Source organism: Nelumbo lutea, chromosome 2 (genome assembly GCF_056320005.1).
Source record: "Nelumbo lutea isolate HS-2025 chromosome 2, American lotus-T2T, whole genome shotgun sequence".
Lineage (NCBI taxonomy): Eukaryota > Viridiplantae > Streptophyta > Magnoliopsida > Proteales > Nelumbonaceae > Nelumbo > Nelumbo lutea.
Genome location: NC_142685.1, coordinates 49,855,126 through 49,876,113, shown reverse-complemented (window position 1 = coordinate 49,876,113; position 20,988 = coordinate 49,855,126). Strand labels below are relative to the sequence as shown.

The following is a 20,988-nucleotide window of genomic DNA, read 5'->3' as shown; positions in this document are numbered from 1 at the left end:
GACCTCCAGGTGGAGTACGGCTCGAGCTCCTACCATTCTGGATTTAAACTCTGCCGCTGGCTGGTCTGGAAGAAGTTCTTTGGGCCCAACCTTGAGGGTATAACGATGAAGGGTCTGAATCGAAAGACGACGAACTTGGTGGAGGAGGAGGAGCCTGACTCTCTGGAGGATGACGAGGACGTGGAGGCAGTGGATCCTTGAGGCTGGTTGCTGCTCTTCTTTTTCTTTCTTCTAAATGGATTTTGGTGGTTCCCGAGTGTGAACCCGGTTTTAAATATTTCTCTCTTGTTTTTTTATGAACTATCTCGGGCGGTTGGGCCCTATTTTTTATTTGTTTTCTATTGAACTTCTCCTGGGCTGTTAGGCCCGATTTTTTGTTTATAAAAGTTAGTAATGAAATGTTTTATCTTTTTTTGCTAAGTATTGTGTGCTCTTTACTTTCTGCCAAAGCGACTTTATCACTCGAGTTGTTAGAGCTAGACACACGAAGTAGGATCTTTCGGTAGTTGTTACCCCGAGTTGTTCCTCCATACTTGGGGTAGTTTTATGGTATACCCATAGGTGGTTTTCATAGTAAGCTCGAGCTGTATGTACCTAGGTTAAGTTGACATGGGTTGTCCCTTATCGGGTTCAACTAGTATACCAAGGCGAGCTATACTTCATAGGGTTCATGCCCGAGTTGCCTATGCCTTCGGTATTAATAGTTAGCCTTTACCGATGAAACGGTTAGGTCTTACACAGTGCTGAGGTCTTGGTTAGCTCAGCGTTTTAGCCCCTAGGCTGAGGGAGTGACTTATATTCCACTCTTGGAGTTCACCCATGTCATGGAGGCGACTGGGTCTTATCGTGCTGAGGTCTTCGTTAGCTTGGCATTTTGGCCCTTAGGCTCTGGGAGTGACTCGTGGTCTACTCAGTAGTTCACCCATGCCATAGAGGCGACTGGGTCTTATCGCTCCGAGGTCATTGTTAGCTCAGTATTTTGGCCCCTAGGCTTTGGGAGTGACTTGTGGTCTACTCGGTAGTTTATAGGTAATATTGCCTTAAGTTGATAATATTCCATGCCTGAGGTACTTGCTTCCCTTCTAGGGTTTCGAGCTCGTATGTTCCTTCCCCGAGCACCCGCTTTAGTCGATAGGGTCCTTTCCAATTTGGCCCGAGCTTACCAAAACTGGGCTCAGGCACCATAACTTTACGAAGGACCAGGTCGCCGACGCGGAGGTTTCGCTTCTAGACCATGGCGTTATAGTACCGAGCTACTCTCTGCTGGTAGGTTACGGTCATAATATATGCGAGGTCCCGTGCTTCGTCAAGCAGGTCGAGGTTGGTGCATAGCTCGTCTTCATTTGCCTTGTCATCATACGCTTCTAGTCGTAGCGAGGGAACCTTGATCTCGGCTTGGATAACTGCTTCAGTACCATAGGTGAGGTTGAAGGGAGTCTCACCTATAGTGGTCTTTACTGTGGTCTGATAAGCCCATAGAACACTGGGTAGCTCGTCTGCCCATAGTCCTTTAGCTCGATCCAGGCGTACCTTCAGTTGGCGGAGGATAGCTCTGTTCATGACTTCCACTTGGCCGTTTGCTTGAGGGTGTACGACTGAGGTAAAGTTGTGTCGAATTCCCATGTCTTGGCACCAGTTTTGGAATTTAATATCCTCGAACTACTTACCGTTGTCAAAGATCAATACCCGAGGTAACCTGAAATGACACACAATATCCTTGAACTGCTGTGATTGTTACGAGAGGTTCAACTTCTACCCACTTAGTGAAATAATAAACTGCTACCACTAAGAACCTCCTCTGCCTGTCGCTGGTGGAAACGGTCCGAGTATATCGATCCCCCACTGTGCGAAAGGCCACGGGCTAGTGAGATACTTCAGGTCGGCAGCAAGTTGATGGTGGATATTGGCATGCTTCTGGCACTTGTCACACTTTTTGACAAGCTCGATCACATCTGCTTTCATTGTTGGCTAGTAGTACCCCTGTCGTAGCGCTTTTTGGGCGAGGGCCCTGCCCCCAAAGTGTTTGCCGCACAGGCCCTCATGAGTGTCACGGAGCACGAGCTCGACTTCGGAAGGTCGCAAGCAGCGCAGGTAGGGGAGCGCGTAGGATCTTCGGTACAGCCATTCGTCTATTATGAGGTATTTGTCCACTTGGCTCTCTACTCTTCTGGCGGCATTGCAGTCTGTAGGGAGTGTCCCGTGTATTAGGAAGCTCACGAGCGGATCAATCCAGCTCAGCTCTGCTTGAACGACAGGAGCGACCTCCTCTGCACCCCTGAGAATGCTAGGTCGGGGCAGGTTCTCTATGTACACGGTTCTCATTGTATTATCACTGGTGCTGTCTAACCGGGACAAGGCGTCGGCCTCAGCATTCTCCGATCTCGCGATTTGCTTGATGAAGTGTGACTGGAAATTAAGTATGGCCTCTCTTACTTTGGCTAAGTAGGCGATTATGGTTGATTCACAAGCTTCGTATTCGCCTATGACTTGATTAACCACGAGCTGGGAATCACTACAGATGACGATATGCTTAGCTTTCACTTCCTTGTCTAGAGCCAGCCCGGCTAGTAATGCCTCATACTCCGCTTCACTGTTGGATGCTGTGAAATCGAAGCGTAGTGCATACTCCAGTTTTATGCCGCTTGGGCCGTACAAAACGATTCTAGCTCCGCTGCCCTGTTGGTTCGAGGAGCCATCTACGCGAAGGATCCAGGGCTCCTCGTCCCAGTTCGCGGTTGGCCTAACTAGGAGAGATGCCGCATTGGTTACTACCTCACAGTGCTCAAACTCAACCGGCTTGGGAGCTTCGGGCTCGCCCGAGCTGGGGGCCTCGTGCTTGACCGGCCTAGGGACTTCGAAGCTGAAAGTGCATTCCGCGACGAAGTTTGCTAAGGCTTGGGCCTTGATAGCAGTTTGCGGCTTGTATTGGAAGTCATACTCGCTAGGCTCAACGGCCCACTTTGTCAGTCTACCGGAGACCTCAGACTTGAGTAGAACTTGCCTCAGAGGTTTGATGGTGAGGACGATGACAGTGTGAGCTTGGAAGTACGGACAGAGCTTCCAGGCTGCAATAACTAGTGCATAGGCCAACTTTTCTATCTCTGGATATCTCGTCTTTGCTCCCTGCAATACTTTACTAACATAGTAGATAGGTCGTTGGACCCGATCTACCTCTTTTATTAGTACCGAGCTGACCACCTCGTCACTTGCCGAGAGGTACAACTCTAAAACATCGCCCTCCTCGGGTTGGGTTAAGACCGGTATACTAGTGAGGTACCTTTTGAGCTCGCCAAATGCGAGCTGGCACTCTTCGGTCCATTCAAAACCTTTGCTTTTGATTGCCTTAAAGAAAGACAGGCAGCGATTTGTCGACTTGGACATGAAACGGCTCAGAGCAGCTATTCGGCCATTCAGCCTCTGAACCTCCTTCAGTTTTCGGGGGGGTCTCATGTCTAGGATGGCCTTTATTTTATCCGGGTTGGCCTCAATGCCGTGCCGATTAACGATGTAGCCCAGGAATTTACCCAAGGTAACACCGAAGATACACTTACTAGTTCAATTTCATGTTACATTTACGCAAAATTTCGAACACTGAATGCAAGTCTTGTATTAAATCATGCAAAAATTGGGTCTTGACGACCATGTCGTCTACATAACATTCTATTTTTCTGCCAATCAATGGCTCAAACAATTTATTCACAAGTCTCTGAAAGGTTGCCCCAACATTTTTCAACCCAAAGGGCATGACCTTGTAATAGTACAGGCCGAGCTCGGTTATGAAGGCAGTCTTTTCTTCATCAATTGGGTCCATCCTGATCTGGTTGTAGCCCGAATAGGCATCTAGGAAGTTCAGCAACTCGTGCCCTGAGGTCGCGTCCACCAGACGGTCGATCCTGGGGAGTGGGAAGCAGTTCTTTGGGCAAGCTCAATTCAGGTCAGTGTAGTCGACGCACATGCACCATTTACCGTTAACCTTTTTTACCAGAACGGGGTTTGCCACCTAGCTCAAGTAATGGACTTCCCTGATAAAGTTGGCTGTGAGGAGCTTCCCGACCTCCTCGTCGACTGCCCTCCATCGCTCTAGGGCTAAGTTGCGTTTCTTCTGCGAGGAGCTTGTGAGTTTTGATGCTGGGGTCTATGCCGGGCATCTTTGCCGTTGACCATGCAAAAACATCTAATTTTTCAAGTAAGAAGCATACCAGTTGAGATCGCAGGGGTTCCTCAATAAAAGCATCGATATGAAGTGTCTGAGTTGGATCCTCCGTCGATGCCGGGATGGAGACAGTCTCTTCTGTGAGTGTAGCTCGCTCCTCGCACTGCTCCGTAGGTCGCTCCAGTTCGAGGTCGTCGACCACCTTGGCTTTCCCTTTGAGGGCGGCGACGTAGCACTTGCGAGACTCAAGCTAGTCACCTCACGCTATCCTGATTCCGAAATCCATGGGGAATTTCATTGCCAAGTAGTAAGTGGAGACCACTGCACGTAGGGCATGGGTGATCGTCTGACCTACTATGGCGTTGTATGGGGAGGGGGTTGCAACCATTAAGAAGTTGTGGTTGAGCCTCACAATGCTAAGCTAGGTGCCGACTTCCACAGGTATTGTAATCCTTCCTAGGGGTCTGACTTCCTCTTCGCTGAAGCCTACCAGGGGAGTGTTCGTGGGCTTCAGGTCGCTTTCTTGAAGCTGGAGCTGGTTAAATGCTGCTTTGAAGAGGATATATACTGAGCTGCCAGAGTCGAGGAGGACACGCCTGACTTCAAAATCATTAATCTTTATCTTTATGACGAGCGCATCATCATGGGCGTAGTGGACCCCGCGCGCATCATCCTCTGTGAAGAAGATCGGATCTTTTGTCCTTGGCCGCTTCGGTGGGTTCTATTCTTCCTTGGCGGCCTCGCGAGCTGATGTCCGAGCCGCAGTTGTGGTACAGCCGGCGAAAATCGAACCTCCAACGATTACGTGGATGGTCCCTTGAACTGGTCTCTCTTCTGGGGGCTGCCTCTGCGGTTGCTTTGCCTGCCTACTGGATTCGGGAGCATCTCTATTCTGCTCCCCCTGTCGACCTACTTTACTATTATTATTATTGTACAAACATTTTCAAGTATCCGCGACAGATGAGCTTCTCTATCTCGTCAGGGAGGTTTTTACAATTTTTGGTACTATGACCGTGGTCTTTATGGAAACTACAATACAAATTTTTATTCCTTACACTAGGCGTCCTTGATTGCCATAAGGATCTCAGCCCGCTTTGTGTTCAGGGGCGTGTAGTCCGTTCTTTTAGCTACTGGAGCTCCGAAAGGCTGACTTGGCCTTGCCCCCCGAGCTAGGTCCTTTTTCTTTTTATCGTCCCCTTGAATGAAGGACTCACCTTCCCTTTTTCTCTTCTCGGGCGCACATGCGTTCTTCTGGTTGATTTCCTCCTTTGTCCCTATAAACTGATCTGCGAGCTTGAGGAACTCGATCACAGTTTTGGGTTGATTAACAACCACACACCACTTGAATTCTTTATGGGTGATGCCTCGATTGGCCGCGGTGAGATGAACTGCGGGGTCTAGATCGGGTATTTGCAAACAAGCATCGTTGAACCGCTTGATATAACTCTGAATGGACTCCCCTTCCTTCCGGACTATGCCAAGGAGGCTTTCTTGAGTTCTTGGGCACCTCTTGCTAGTGACAAAGTGGGAGGTGAAGACTTGCACGAACTGCGCCCAAATTCTTATCAATCCGGGTGCAAGGTTTCGGTACCATATGCGGGCCACCCCTTTGAAGATGGTGGAGAAAGCCATGCACATACAGGATTCAGTAGCCCTTGCCAGGTGCATTTGGGACTGGAAGGCGTCCACATGTTCGTTCGGATCGAAGGATCCGTCGTACTTATCCAAGGGAAGAAGCTTGAAGTCCTTTGGCATAGGGACCGCAAGAAGTTCTGATGACAGAGGGGAAGGGGCTGAAAGGAGAGGAGTAGCTTTTACTTCATTTGAGCTTATCTCCTCCTTATCCTTGAGCTTGGGCAGGACGCGGGTAGTAGTTCGGCGAGCTCGTCGGTGTCTTCGCTGCTGCTTTGTCGGCTCGGCGTTGGTGCTACTGGCTTCAGTATTATCGAGCTTGATGGGCTCAGACTACTGATGATAGCTATGAACCGAAGGGCCCTGCTTGTAATCTGCGGCTAGGACCTCGAATTGATTTTCTGCGAGCGGGAGATCGAACTGAGAGTGCTGAGGTGATGCGGGCCTGACCAGCTGGGAAGCCCCTGACTTGCCTGTAGGCTGCGAGGCAGGGGTGACTGGTCTCTCCTTCCTGTCGTGGGATGAGGCTTGGCTTTTGGAAGGATTCTGGGTTTGAGAGGCTTCTCTCCGGTGGGAAGGCTTGGCTTGCTTCACGGCCGGATGCTGAGGGGGAAGCGACTGTTAGGCCTGAGGCAGTGAAGGGTACTGCTGTTGGTACTAGTACTAAGAAACTTGATGCAACACTTGCTACTGGTAGAGTTGAAACTGCTGGAACTGTTGCATTTGAGCTTGCATAGCTCGCATGCATTGCACCAGGTCTTCAAGCTGGTTTTGGTTGGTCATTGGGGGGACAACAGAAGGTTCAGTGAAGGTTGTTCCAACCGTGGAAGGGAGCGGAGCGTTCACAGGTGCCATTGTCTGAGGCACATTCAGGCTGGGAACTCCGTCCACAGAGAGGGGGACGGTGAACTGTCCAATGCAGACAGTCGGGAGCTGAGGTCGCTCCCCAGAAGCGTTCTGGTTGGCACCTCGTCCGACATTGCTAGAGGAAGCCATGGATGCTGAAGTCTTACTAAAAGTTGCAAAGTTTGGAGGAAGGCTTTTTGAAGCGTTCCCATAGACGACACCAAATGATGCAGCGTGATCCTGGCACTCCTACCTGGCTACGGACGGTACCTGAGAAAAAGAAGGTGAAGGATTCCCGGGGAGTTCGCCTGGTGGAAATACTTCGATGCTTAAGTTAGAATATTTGGGAGAGCTGTAAGGGATGCAAAGAGAGCTAAGAGTGCAAATAGCGCTAGATCAGTAAGATTCTTGTCAAATCGGGCATAACCACCACTGGCCCTCTATCGCAGTCGTTATTTGCCAAGGCTGCGCAGGTAACTGTTGTAGAGTATTGCCCAATCGGATGAGAGAAATGACCCGGAAAGGACAGACACGCCACCACCTGTCGAGGGACGTGAGTGCAGTCTGTTGGGATGGCAGGGACTGCACCGCCAATCAGGAGACGTGATCCAGTCTGGCGGGTACGGTCTTGTCAGATAAGAAGCTTCTTGAGAACGCCGCGTCGCTTAATGGTGAGCTGCCCTGTAGCGAGTTATCCCATAGCAAGCTGCCTTGCAGCGAGCTCCTGGATGTGTTTCGAGGTGATTCCACTTGAGGTTGCCTGGGGCAATCTTCTTGCTTAAGTATTGGAGCGAGCTGATTCTCTCAGTTCAGAGCTGGGATAGACTTGACTTAGAGTATTCCCTTTCTACATACTGGGGTCCATGAGCTCGCGCTGTAGCGAGCTCATTCCGTGGCGAGCTGTCCTGCGAGGACCTTAGCGAGCTCGTTATTCAATTGTAGTCAGGCTGTCATGCTGAGCTGTTGCTTATGCTGAGTCACGTTCACGCGTCACCTTCTTCGGAGGTTGGGTCAAATCACCCTCCATCAAATTCCATTTAAGTAGATATAGAATAGTTCACATCTGCCCCCTAGAGAATGCACCCCAAAAACGCCCCACATGCACATCTCAGTGTGCATTGAGAACATCTCTCGTACTTGTCATTGGGAGATGTTCCCAATACACGATTGCGATGTGATGTGGGATTTTTTGGAGTGCATTCTGTTTGAGGCAGATTTGAATTGGATAAAGAACCCATAAAAGAGAACCAAAAAAAAAAAAAGAGAAAAAAATACATATTTTGCTTCAAGGAAAAAAGCAAAACCAATAAAAAAGAGAAAATATGAAATAGGATGCAATAAATTGGCACAAAAGAGAGAAAACAAGAGACAAGGTTCAACAAGGAAGGGAGGAAAGAGCTGGTAGTCTAGACTTTGATCCCTAACTCATTGTTTTGCAACTTTGTTTCATCTTTTTGAGGAAGATGATGAACAGTGTTTTATTTTGAAAGATAATTTTAATATTTTCAAAAATCTTAAATTGCACGTGATGCCATGTGATACACATAATTGATGATCTTTTAAGAATAAACTAGCGAAGGGGGCCCTGTGTTGCAGGGGCTCGCTCAAAAACTATCAGGTTCGAGCTCGACTCGAATTAGAGACTTGTGCTCGAGCTTGACTTGAGTCAAAAGGTAGGAAGTTTGAGCTCAGCTACCTCTGAGGTGCCAAACTGAGGTCTCCCTCTGCTACTGTAGCGTCGAGCTGAGGTTTCCTTAGAAGGCGAGGTGTCGAGCTAAGGTCTCCCTTAGTTAGGGGTGATCATGGGCCGGGCCGGGCCAATGTCTTTCATATATAAAACATTATGTATCAATAATATTTTATATTAAATGACATAACATGCATATAAACTTTTATTGTATATATTATATAATATAAAATATTACATATAATATAAATTATACATGTCATGTTATAATATTTATATATAAAATATATAATATAATGTAAAATAACATGTATACATATGTATACATTATACACAAAATGTGTAAGTTTAAATATATGCAGGTTGGGCCAGGCTTGAAGTATTAAGCCCAAGCTCGACCCTAAAATTTGTGGGCCTGATATGAGCACAGGCCCGGACTGAGCTTAAACACAAAACCCAAGCCCAAGCCTGGAATTTTTCGGGCCGTGCTGAAATAATCACCCCTACCCTTAGTTGACAAGGTGCCGAGCTGAGGTCTCCCTCAGTGGTCAAGGTATCGTCTAGCTCGAGCTCGATTCGAATTAGAGACTTGAGCTTGAGCTCAGAAGTTCAAGCTCGGCTCAGCTCGAACTCGACTACCTTCGATTATAGGTCCCCTAGTTGAAGAGAGAGTGGCATTCTTGTAATTTATAGGGAGAGAGAGATGACATTCTTATAATTTATAAGAAAAAGAGAGAATATCATTCTTGTAATTTGAAAGAAAAAACAAAAGAGAGAGAATTTATAGGAGAGAATGACATTCCTTAGGACTTAAGTACATATTTCAGCTTAATATATTTATATAGATAGATAGTATAGACACATTTTGAGAAAATTCGGATACCGAATCATTTCATTTTAAAGTTGAGGGATCAAAGTAGCATAGGCGCAAAATAAAGGGTATTAATCGAAAATTTTCCAAAAAAATACACATTTGCGAAATGCCAATGTCATCAAAATATATATAAGAAAAGATTTGCCACAAAATCCTGGATGCAGGACTCAGGACCGAGATTTTTTCTCAACAATGATTGCAATTATTCTGATCTAGTGGTTGGTACTTGATACTTGATAGTATACAACACGAACACATACAACGGGAGCTGCAGGGCCGGTCAGTCAATTCCGTCACGTCTCAAAACCAGAAGTAGAAGAGTAACATGAGATCGTCATTTATAATGATGGTTCGTTATTACACGCCAAGAGAACAAAATGAGTGGCTCAAAGTTATAAATAAACACACACCTTGTGGCTATAAGTTTAACTGTCATGATTGCCTGCTCCGCGACATCCCCACCACCACAGCTTGGTTCATGGTCGGCACAAGCACCTTCTCCCCGCCCTCGACCGGGTCGACTCTTGCTGAACTCACCAGGAACAACACTTTGCCTTCTCTGCTCCATAGAACGATTGCTCCTTTTCCACTCAAAATCTCAACCAAGAGTAATCGCGTTTCTGCCCGCAGCTTACGCAACTCCAATTCGGAACTGGCCCTCGTTGAGGGACCTTCATGTATTTTCGTTGGACCTATCGAGACGGCAAGTCAAGAAACCCTAGAGGCTCTTTATCGTCAGGTATGATTTGATTCTGTTTTCGATTACTAACTGCAATTTCGAAGCTCAATTTCTCGATGAACGATATCTTGACCCTCTACTGTTTTTTTTTTTTTAAATCTATTTTTTTTGCCCTCTTGTTCCTGTCTACTCTAGTTGATTTGGACGCAGATTTGATGTTGAGTCTGATTTGTTCATGCGTGTTAAAAAGAGGAAAATTATAAAAGAGAAGGTGTTCTCATCCTATTTGTATAATCGCGTCTTACGATAAGAACCCAAATTGGTTTAAATTTGATGACTATATACTAAGGAAATACTGAAGCTATAGATTACTAAATCTAATCAATCTTAACTTATTCAGTATGATCCATAGGTCAGATCCTTAAGCATTGATATTATTTATCTCACTCATCTTGTTACAATACTTAGCATTCCATGACATTATGAAGTTTGTTCAATCAGTTTTGTCATGCTAGTGATTTTTATATTCAATATGGCATTACTTGACCTGCAACCAATCCGTTTATGATTAATCCTTTATTATAGAAGAAGCTAACTGTTTCTTATTGTTCTAGGCACGAGATGCTTATTACAGTGGGAAACCTTTGATTGTTGACGACATGTTTGATAAAGTAGAGGTGACTTTAAATATTATCTTTATCCCATGTAACTAGATATACATAATACATGGTGTCGTGGCTTACATGTTCAAATATTTGATTTTGTGAGAATATTCTGAACAGCTTAAACTGCGGTGGTATGGTTCAAAGTCTGTTATCAAGTATCCTCGATGCAGCCTTAGGCGACAATCAACATATGCAGATGCTGAGGTGATAATATATAGAGTAATGTTTTGTTTTTGCAGAATTCTAGATGAATTCACCCTTGACATTGGTCATATATATGAGGTTGCATCTCACTGTTCCTCATAGTTAATATAGATAATGACTCTTGGTGGGGCATATCCTATAAAGAAGAACAACTTGACACGTTTTAAGGTTGTCCATGGACCTATTCTGAGTTGGTTATTTGTTTATTTATACTTCTTTGGCCACCAAAATCTTATCCTTAGATCAAAGGGTAGGGTTCTCTATTTTGATATTTGGTCTATGCCTCAACCAATAAGCCGCCAAATGCAGTTGCTGATTTAAATTGATGAACAATCACATAGAGGTCATTGCTTGATCCAATGGTAAAACCTTTTGCTGACAAGAACATGAGTTTGATTATGAGAGTGGCCAATTTGTGCAAAAAAATGCTGAAGGCTAGATCTGTATCCAGTCTACCCCTCCCAAAACCCTGGACGGCTGGGACAATCATTGGGAAAACCTTCATTGATAAGCAATCACATATATAAAAGGGGTGGATAATTCTTTTCTTTTCTTTTTTCTTTTTTATTTTTTTTGAGTTGCTGCATGGGAGTACCATTTTCTCAACCAGAAGATTTAATGACTTGTGTGTAGGGCAGGAAGACCCTTCACAGGTTTTGGCATTAGCAAGTGTATGGATCCTGTTACTTGCATTTGGCAGCTTGGCTTTTCTTCTACCGACAATCTACACCGTTGGTCTGGCTTATCATGATGCATTAAACTCGAGATTTTCCCTGATTAGAGAAGCTCCTTCATTGGAATTTCTTGCAATGCTGAATGGCATTCTATTCATGGCATTGGGGTCTTTGATTGGTTATCCAGTTGCATCAGCTTCTGGTAATAATTTTCACTTGATGTCCTCTCAGCTATTAGTATTTATCTCTGGAAAGTGCAACATGAGTTCTGTTTCATGTTTAATCCATGATGATGATCTTAGTCAAATATCAATATCAGACTATTTTTGAGAGGTGTCAGCTAAATCCTGAGAATGATAACTAGATACGCATACATGCGTAAACACAATATACTACATGAACACTTTTAGATGTATATTAGCACCTTTAAACGTTGAATGGTATGTTTAAGCAAATTATAATATAAAAAATCTATATATGTTAGAAATGCAATTAATTTTGGCAATGTATGAGTCTTGAGAAATGACATTGAGCTCAAAGTATTAGATATAAAACATGATTTTAGCATATTATATGAGATACATATACCTGTTTTTGTGTCTGGGATTTTAGTCTGTGGAGAATTTAACCCTGTATCATGTATCCTTGTCTGTGCCCATGTCAATATCTGTATTTGGGCATTGTGGTAGAAGATAAAAAAAATGATACATCATGTAATGTGTACATATGAATAATAAAAGGATGCCATGTTGTATTTGTCAAATAGTAAATGCCAAAATCCCTAGGAACTACTGTGATTCTTTTCTTTGTTATCATTATTTGAAGTACATTAGTTCTTGATATATGCACAATGTTCAAAATATTGATATTGGGTGGTTCAGGTGAGTCAAAATTACAATATGTATCGAAATTTTGAACCTTATATATATGCAATTAATCATGAACCCGTGCATTAACTTTATATATTGTATACTAGAAAAATACAGTCATGAAGTGGGAGATAATTGTAGTAGAATCTATTATGTCCTTGTCATCATTTCATTTTAAGATATCCATGAAATCATGAACTATAATTGGTTGTTTATGATATAAAGGTTTATTATTCAGTCAAGTTTTATGCTCCATGTAGGTATAAAATCAGTTGCAATTGGTTTTTAAGTTAGTCATTGAAGTGATTCTAGACAATGTTTGAATGCATATGCTGTTATGATTTTGTCAAATTTATGGCACTGTGAATAGTCTTATTGTTTTTAGCCATATAGAACATCATGAATCCATTGGGCCTCATTCTTTGTGTTTTTTTTGTATTGTTGCAAAAATTTCTGTAAATATGTGAACTCATGAAAACCAAATCAACTGGGCATGTATTCACTGGGTGATTTGGTTTATCCTTTGACTTATAGCATGTTTGGGTCTTTTAAAAGGCCACAAGCAACTGTTATGATTATGTGAACTCATTGCTCTACATGTTAGGCTACTTTCATATTTTTTGATATTCCTAGCAAGGTAGTGGTTCTTAGAGGTAGTCTCCATTTTATCCTATGATAGCAGGTAGTTCATGTATCACTTGGGGTACCAACAACAAGCATAAATTGTTAGGCTACCTTGACATTTCTTGATTGTCACAGTAAGGTAATAGATATTAGATATTAAAGTAGTCTCTATTTTTTCATATGTTAGTAGGTTATTTTTGTATGTTTGGGGTAGGAAAATGGCATGCACTCATTGGGTGATTTGATTTGTCATTTGATTATTAGCATTGTTTATGTTTTATTGTAGGGTTGCAAGAAAGTGTTGTGACCATGTGAACTCCTTTAAACCAAATTACCTACACATGCACCCATTTAGTGATTTGGTTTTTCCATTTGATTGATAGCATGCTTATATTTCATTGGAGGGTGGCATGAAAATGTTGTGGTCATGTGAACTCATCGTTCAAGCCAGTCTGGTATTTCTAAATTGTCATAGTAAAGTAGTCTACCCTAGAGGCAATTTCTAATTTTTCATATGTTAGTTGTTAGTGTGTCATTGGGGGTAGCACCAACAAGATGCACTTATCGGATAATTTGGTTCTTCATTTTGTATTTTATTAGAAGGTTGCAAGTAAGTGTTGTGACTATGTGAACACATCGAAACCAAATAACCCAGGCAAACACCCATTAGGTGATTTGGTTTTTCATTTGTTTGATAGTATGTTGTGTTTTATTGGAGGCAAGGTTCAAAATATTGTTATGTATCAGGGCCTTCCCGATACGCCCCTACAGGGGGTGTATTGGGTTAGGCCATGGTTTAGAGGGTAGCTGGGACTTAAACTGATCCCTCAAATAAGGGAGTGGACCCTAGAGACATACCTTCCAAGGCATCAAGATGAGGCTGGGTGACAAAGGGGTGCCTTATCACCTAGTTGCCTAGGCAATGGCTTTTTTGAATAAAAAACATGAGTCCTAGGACAATTACCAAGGTTCCATACCAAGCAGCAACCGTCTTTCACCACTAATTGTTTGTAATCTTCATAAAAAATGTATAAACTTCATTTAAACATAAAAATCAACATATTCATGAAAAAAGGAAAAAAGAAAAGAAAACTCAAAAAATAAAGGGGTTGAGCCTCTATTTTTGACCTAGGAAAGGAAGAAAGGAAAAGAAAGGATGAAAATGATCAATATGTGTTGATTGGACAAAATTTTGAGTTCTTCCATGCTTATCAGTTCAGGCTTTGAAGCCTTTGAGGGTTGAAGACACTATACATGTTAATTGGACCCTAACAAAAATAATAAAAAGAAACTAGTAATTTACCTCAAACTATTTTTTTTTTTTGAAAAATGATAACTATTATTGCAAAACAAAGGGGAAGGATGTACAAAAGCTTTAGCAAGGTTGTCTCCATGGTTTTGAAGTCACCAAGGTGAGGCTAGGCAATAGGGGGTGCACTATTGCCTAGTTGCCTAGATAATGTGTTGAATTATAGACAATCAACTTAATAATTATCCATATTTTTCACAAGAAAAGTATAAACTTCTTTCTAAAGTATTGGCAATCAACATATCCATGAGAAGAAAAAGAAGAAAGAAAAAAAATCCGAAAATATAGGGTCCAAAACCCCTATTTTTGTTATAGGAAAAGAAGAAAAGAAAAGGTGGAAGAAGATAATGTGTTGATTAGACAAAATTTTAAGTTCTTCCTTACTTATTGATTCAGGTTTGAAGTCTTTGAGGGTTCAATACAGCAGTCATTGATAAAAAAAGTGGTTAGCAATGTTTGTGTTGATTAAACCTTAACAAATAAGAAAATAATAAAAAGAACTTAATATATAAGCACACAAAATGAATAATTTTAGTTTAATAATGTCTATTTTATAATTACAATCTCAAAAAATTAAGAATATAAAAGTATTTTATTACACAACATACAAAACTGCATGACGATTAGGTGATGACGATTAGGTGAGGTGAGCCTCCAAGGGTGCCTTGTCACCTATGTGCCTGCATAGGCGTTGCCTTGACAACTATGGTTGTCTCATTGTCTGCATATTATTAAGCTCTCAAAATGTTCTTTGAAGATTTAACGTTTTCTTAAAATGAAATAAAAGAGATCTCAGCAAGAGTCATTTGTGGTATCATCACGAGTCAAACCGAAGAATTTAGTTTGAATAATGTTTGTTTTAATATTATAATGCCAAAAGTTAAGAATATGAAATTATGCAAGTGTGCCCTATAAAAAAATATCTTAGCGGTTAAGTAAGGCAACCCTCCATGAACGCCTTATCGCTTAGGCATTGCCTTGACAACTTTGACAAGAGGTAGTAGCAGGTTTTTCTTGTATTTTTTTTTTCAGGTAACAACAAGAGACGTGAACTCAGTGGGGGGTTTAGTTTTTTATTTGATTGGGGCATGCTTGTTTTCTATTAGTAAGTCACAGGGAAGTGTTGTGACGATGTGAAATCATCACTCTACATGTTAAGCTACCTTTTATTACCTAATTGTCATAATTATCCTTGAGATGGTCTCTATTTTTTCATAGGGCAAGTGGTTATTTTTGTAACATTCGGTGTAACAATAGTAGATATGCCTTCACTGGGTTATTTGGTTTTTCATTTGATTGATAGAAGCATGTCCGTGTTTTATTGGATGGTTGCAATAAATTGTTTGACTATGTGAGCTCATCAAAACAATCACCCACACATGCATTCACTAGGTGATGTTGGTTTATCTTTTATTTATAGGATGCCCACGGTTTTTTAGAGGCCATAAGAAAGTATTATGATTCTATGAACTTGTTGCTCCACACATTACCTTCGTATATCTTGATATTCCTAATAAGGTAGTGGACCCTAGATCTTTATTTTTTCATATAAAAGCAGTTGGTTTATATATCATCTGGGGTAGCAACAACAGGCATACCCTCATTGGGTGATTTGGTATTTCATTTGATTGATAGAATGTCTGTGACCATGTGAACTAGTTGAAACCAAATCATCCAGCCGTGCACTCACAAGGTGTTTTTTTTTTTTTTTTTTTGAAATTTGATTATTAGCATGTTACCAACTTATTGGAGGGTCACAAGGAAGTGTTGTGGTGTGTCCATGTGAACTCATCAAAATCAAATCACCCAAGCATGCATTCACTAGATGATTTGATTTTTCTTTTGATAGATAGCAGGTTAGTGTTTTATTGGAGTCACAAGAATGTATTGTGACCATATGAACACATCATAGTACATACTAGGCTACCTAGGCAATTCTTGTTTATCATAGCAAGGTGGTAGACCTTGGAGGTAGTGTCTATTTTTTCATATGTTAGCAGGTTATTTTTTGTATCATTTAGGGTAGGAAAAAGGCATACACACTCATTGAGGGATTTGATTGTTACCATTTTTGTGTTTTATTGTGGGGTTGCAAGAAAATGTTGTGACCATGTGAACTCATCAAAACCAAATCACCCAGGCATGTGCTCATTGGGTGATTTGGTTTTTCATTTTTTTTATCAATAACTGCATATTTCATTAATAAATAGAGACAAACTACAAAAGAGGAGAGATAAAATCTCTTAACCCTCCATAAAAACTAAAGTTAAGTTGAGCCCAAAAAAACTGATTTCTTCCCACCCCTTGTTTTGCTAATGCATCAAACATTTAGCAGTTCTTTCAACTCAATTTAATTTCACATGCATGCCTCGTGTCAGCCATTTAAATTTCTTTCTTTTACTGTTGTAGTTCCAAAGTCCGGTTCCTTCCTTTTGCAGCCAGACCACCACCAGCTTTGAGTCCCCTTCTATAACGAGCTTACTAATGCTCATGTCCTTTGCACACCTTCCAACATGGCCAAAATCTCAGCCCTCAAAGGTATCCCCTTCACTTATTGGCCCTGAAAATAGACCAATAATTCTGCCCTCATTCCTGAAAACACCACCATACTTGATTGATAGCAAGCATACTTGTGTTTTAAATTGTCATTAGTAAGGTGCCATGATCGTTTGAATTAACCACTCAACTTCTTAGCCTACCTTGGTATTTCTAAATTGTCACAGTAAGGTAATAAACCGTAGAAACAATCTCAATTTTTCAATATGCTAGTGGGTTGTTAGTGTATTACTTAGGGTAGCAACAATAGGATGCACTCACTAGATAGATAATTTGGTTTTTTGTTTGATTAATAGCATGTCTGTGTGCGCCTTGCTATTTTATTAGAGGGTCACAAGTAAGTGTTGTGGCCATTTGAAAAACATCAAGCCAAATCAGCTAGGCAAATACTCACTAGGTGATTTAGTTTTTCTTTTGGTTGATAGCATATCGTGTTTTATTGAAGGGTCAAAAGAAAGTGTTGTGATTATGTGAACTCATTGTTCCACATGTTAAGCTATCTTTGTATTTCTTGATTGTCAAAGACCCTAGAGGCATAGTTTTCAAGGTGTCAAGGCGAGACTAGGTTTTTTCTTTTTTTTTTTTTTTGAATAAAATCCATCTTTCACAATTAATTATCATCTAGTCACCTAGGTGATAAGCTTTTTGAATAAAACCCATGAATCCTAGGGTAATTCCTTTGGTTCCATAGCAAGCGGCATCTGCCTTTTGCAAGTAATTGTCTTTAATCTTCATGAAAAATGTATAATCCTCATTTGAAACATAGAAAATCAACATATTGATGAAAAAATGGAAGAAAGAAAAGAAATTTCATAAAATAGAGGGGGCTGAGCCTCTATTTTTGTCTTAGGAAAAGAAGAAGAAGATGATGATGATGATGATGAAACTAATGAATATGTGTTGATTGGATAAAATTTTGAGTTCCTCCATGCTTATCAGTTCAAGTTTTGAAATCTTTGTAGGGTTCAATGTAGTATACATGTTGATCGAACCCTAAGAAATGAGAAAAATAATAAAAAGAAACTAGTATTTTAACTTAAAATGAATAATTTAGTTTAATGATGTCTATTTTATTATTGCAATCTCAAAAAATTAAGAATATGAAAGTATCCAAGAACACCATGTAAAAAATATCTTTCTGATTAAGCAAGGGTACCCTCCATGAGCACCTTATTGCCTAGGCAACACCTTGACAACTATGGATACTAGTATTCTTTAATCAATACTTGGAAACTCAGCTACTCCAACTTGGTAATCTTGTAGTGAGGTGTTTTTGCTCTTACCAAGTTGAGTTAAAAACAAACAAAGGAGATTGTGAACAAAGGAGGTGATGATTGGGGCAGGGTAACATTATGATCTGAAACAATATCGTTTACTTGAGTGCAACTTGTTGCAGTTGGAGCACTTCAGGGCCTCTGGAAAAATGACTTGGTGGCTTTAAAGGGAGCATGCCCAAATTGTGGGGAGGAGGTTGGTTGTGATAAAGCATAGATTTTACTCATTTCAGAAATTTCCAAAGTTTTATGAAAATATTCTAGTCTGTCTTCTTCAACAAAAAAGTAAGTATCTCGAGCCACTCCCTTTAAACACTAACTATATTTCCTTGCAGGTCTTTGCATTTGTGAAGGAAGATCAATCCAATCGAGCTCCTCATAAGGCAGATTGTCATGTATGTGAGTCCTCTCTAGAGTTCCGCACCAAGGTTGAGGTAAATATTCCCTATGTTCTTTTCTTATAGTCAATGCACATGCTGATTATAAGAAGTATGCATAATTTACATGTAGAGCACTCTGTTTTATATAATCTATATTTTAGTTGACATTAAAAATGAAAAGGAAATATTATCTATGGATTAGGTAAGAAAGCAATGGTTTCCCAAGTTAACTTCTTCCAAGTCAGTATGTTCCTAGCAATTGGTTGTTGACAAAAGAAAAAATGTAGTTAAGTTAGTTGATTTGGGAAAACATCCCAAACAACATGCACAGGCCTAAATGGAAAAAAAATAATAACAATTATAAAAGACTTATCTCTTTCTTTTGGAAATGATCCTTGATGGAAAAGATCCATAGTCTTTTTGTTGGATGGATATATACTCTTCAGCTTGCTTATCAAAAAAAAAAAAAAAAGATCCAAAGTCTTAATACTGGCTGTAGAAGCTGTGCAATTTTCATGGTTTCTAAATGGAGTGAGATCTTTCGGCCAATATAGACATTATGCAACTGATATAAATGATTCTGATTCTTTTTTTTTTCCTGAGTGGAGGCATAAAATTCTGCACGAAATGCTTTACCATGCTATCAACCAAGAGAAGATATTCCGCACTTTCATTGTTTTATGGTGCCTATTGCCCTGGATGTAGAACTTGGTCTATTCAGTTATTCAATCACAAGTCACAACTTTGAGGAAATTATGCCCCATTATCTCCCATTGGAAGGGTCTTAAATGCAGGATACTCAAACTTACCTTTTAATGAGTAGACAAATGTGAAATTAGGGTAAGAAGTTTAAGATCAAGGAAGATGCTCCTAACGTTTTTTTTTTTTTTTGAAGATACATAAAGAAAAAAATGTATTGCTGAAGGTAAAAGCAAATACAAGTTAAATAGGTGACAAAAGGTTACTCCCATAAAAAAACTGCAACAATACAGAAGAAGTGGAGGGAATAAATATCTGTTGAAAATTTTATTTCTGCTCCATGTCATCTTAGATAATGTTGTAGGTTTTCAATAGAAATAGCTAATTTTTCCCTTGCAATTTATGGGTAAACATCGAATATCTGCTCACACGAGTACCATTCCTACATTCCTTACATGTGAATGGGATTGGGATTTTATGCAGCAATCTATTTCTAGACATGGCAGACGATGGGTTTACGGTCGCGTTTACTTGGTCCGACAAGGAGGTTCAAATCGTGGTCAAAGATGGTAAATGATTTGATGGCACAGCCATTATTCACTTGACGTGCTATTCTCAATGATCATCATGTATAGTTGCGTCATTCTTTCATCTTGGTTGCCATGAGACTGCAATCTTAACAGACAAATAAACGTTGAGTTTTAGTCATTCAGCAATTTTCCATTGGGGTTCTACAGTAGAACATTTGCTCGAGGACATGAGCCAAGTCTTTTATTTTTTGTACCAATGGAATATTGCTTTCGCTGATAGATTAATTGGTTTACTGGGTATTACTTGTTAGGAGCAGGTGAGCCAGTCATTCGTTTAGTACCGATCCAATTAACGGCTTCCATTCCAATGGACTGTTTAGAACAGGCAACATCATTATTAGCTTGGCACAAATTAAAATGCTTTAAGAGTTTTCTCGAATGCAAGGGGAAGATGTCAATTTGCAAGCTGATGAAATTTCAATGGTCGGGCCATCGGGGTGTGTATTGATGCTATAACCATGAACTTGGCATCACCCCCAAGATCGAGCATCATGGATGCATGGTTGACCTACTTGGACGTCCAAGTTTTGGTTGAACGTGACTCATGAATTCATTCAAGGTATGCTTCTTGTGCCACATGCGGGGTCTGAGGTGCCCCCCTCCCCTAATTGGTGCTTTCAAGATTAATGACAACGTCCTGGTCGGCCAAGAAAGGAGGGGGAGGGGGGTTGGTGAAATTCACTTAGTTTGGGGCATAGGAGAAAATCCATTCTCCACCCAATGAAATTTATGAGATAAAGATGAGATTCTGATTTCTAAGCAAGCAATCAAGGATAGCGGGTCATGTAGCATGTAAAGTAGTGAAGGACTGAAGGGTATTCTTTGATGTGCTTGATATGGAAAGGGAACAAAAGAGATTAGGCTATATGAATATATTCTTCCATGGGATCTCCCTTCTTCCACAACGAGAAGTTGGCAAATGGCCAGGAGCCTGTCAATGTCTTCGTGGCTTTACGCATGGATACATCAATACAAAAGCATTTTATAAGAGCCCATAAAAATACAAAAATCTCTCAAAGTTTTTGACAATCATAAAAACCTTCCCTATGGTTTATTTCACTTTAACAAAAACCTCTCCTGGATTTTTAAATAAATTAACAAAAACCTCCCTTCCATCAATTACCGAGATGGAAAACATTAAACCAAAGAATCAAAAATTTTGAAATGCCTATTTTGCCCATTTGCAAATTAGTTTGCATCAAGGTTCAAAGTATCGATACGTGTTGGCCCGTATCGTGCTGGTGGGGGGGTGTCGGGATTTTGACTGGTTCAA

At 41.0% G+C, this 20,988-nt stretch overlaps 1 protein-coding gene across 2 annotated transcripts; it reads left to right on the top strand.

Annotated features, from left to right (window-relative positions):
* Positions 1-9,348: 9,348 nt before the first annotated feature.
* Positions 9,349-20,620, top strand: LOC148870559 (PGR5-like A protein). 2 transcript variants are annotated; one of them, XM_088970084.1, is made up of 8 exons: positions 9,349-9,931; positions 10,486-10,548; positions 10,654-10,740; positions 11,379-11,616; positions 18,169-18,242; positions 18,382-18,480; positions 19,609-19,694; positions 19,973-20,620. In XM_088970084.1, the coding sequence occupies exons 1-8, from the start codon at positions 9,518-9,520 to the stop codon at positions 19,974-19,976; spliced, it is 1,065 nt and encodes a 354-aa protein (XP_088826210.1). In that variant the 5' UTR covers positions 9,349-9,517; the 3' UTR covers positions 19,977-20,620. The 2 variants fall into 2 exon arrangements, with proteins under 2 accessions (XP_088826210.1, XP_088826209.1); XM_088970083.1 differs by having other exon boundaries at positions 19,967-20,620.
* Positions 20,621-20,988: the final 368 nt, after the last annotated feature.

Coding starts and splice junctions, on each gene's coding strand:
- LOC148870559 (XM_088970083.1), top strand. CDS start 9,518: ATGAGATCGTCATTTATAATGATGGTTCGTTATTACACGCCAAGAGAA. Junction 9,932..10,485: donor TAGAGGCTCTTTATCGTCAG/GTATGATTTGAT, acceptor TTATTGTTCTAG/GCACGAGATGCTTATTACAG. Junction 18,243..18,381: donor GCCCAAATTGTGGGGAGGAG/GTTGGTTGTGAT, acceptor ATTTCCTTGCAG/GTCTTTGCATTTGTGAAGGA.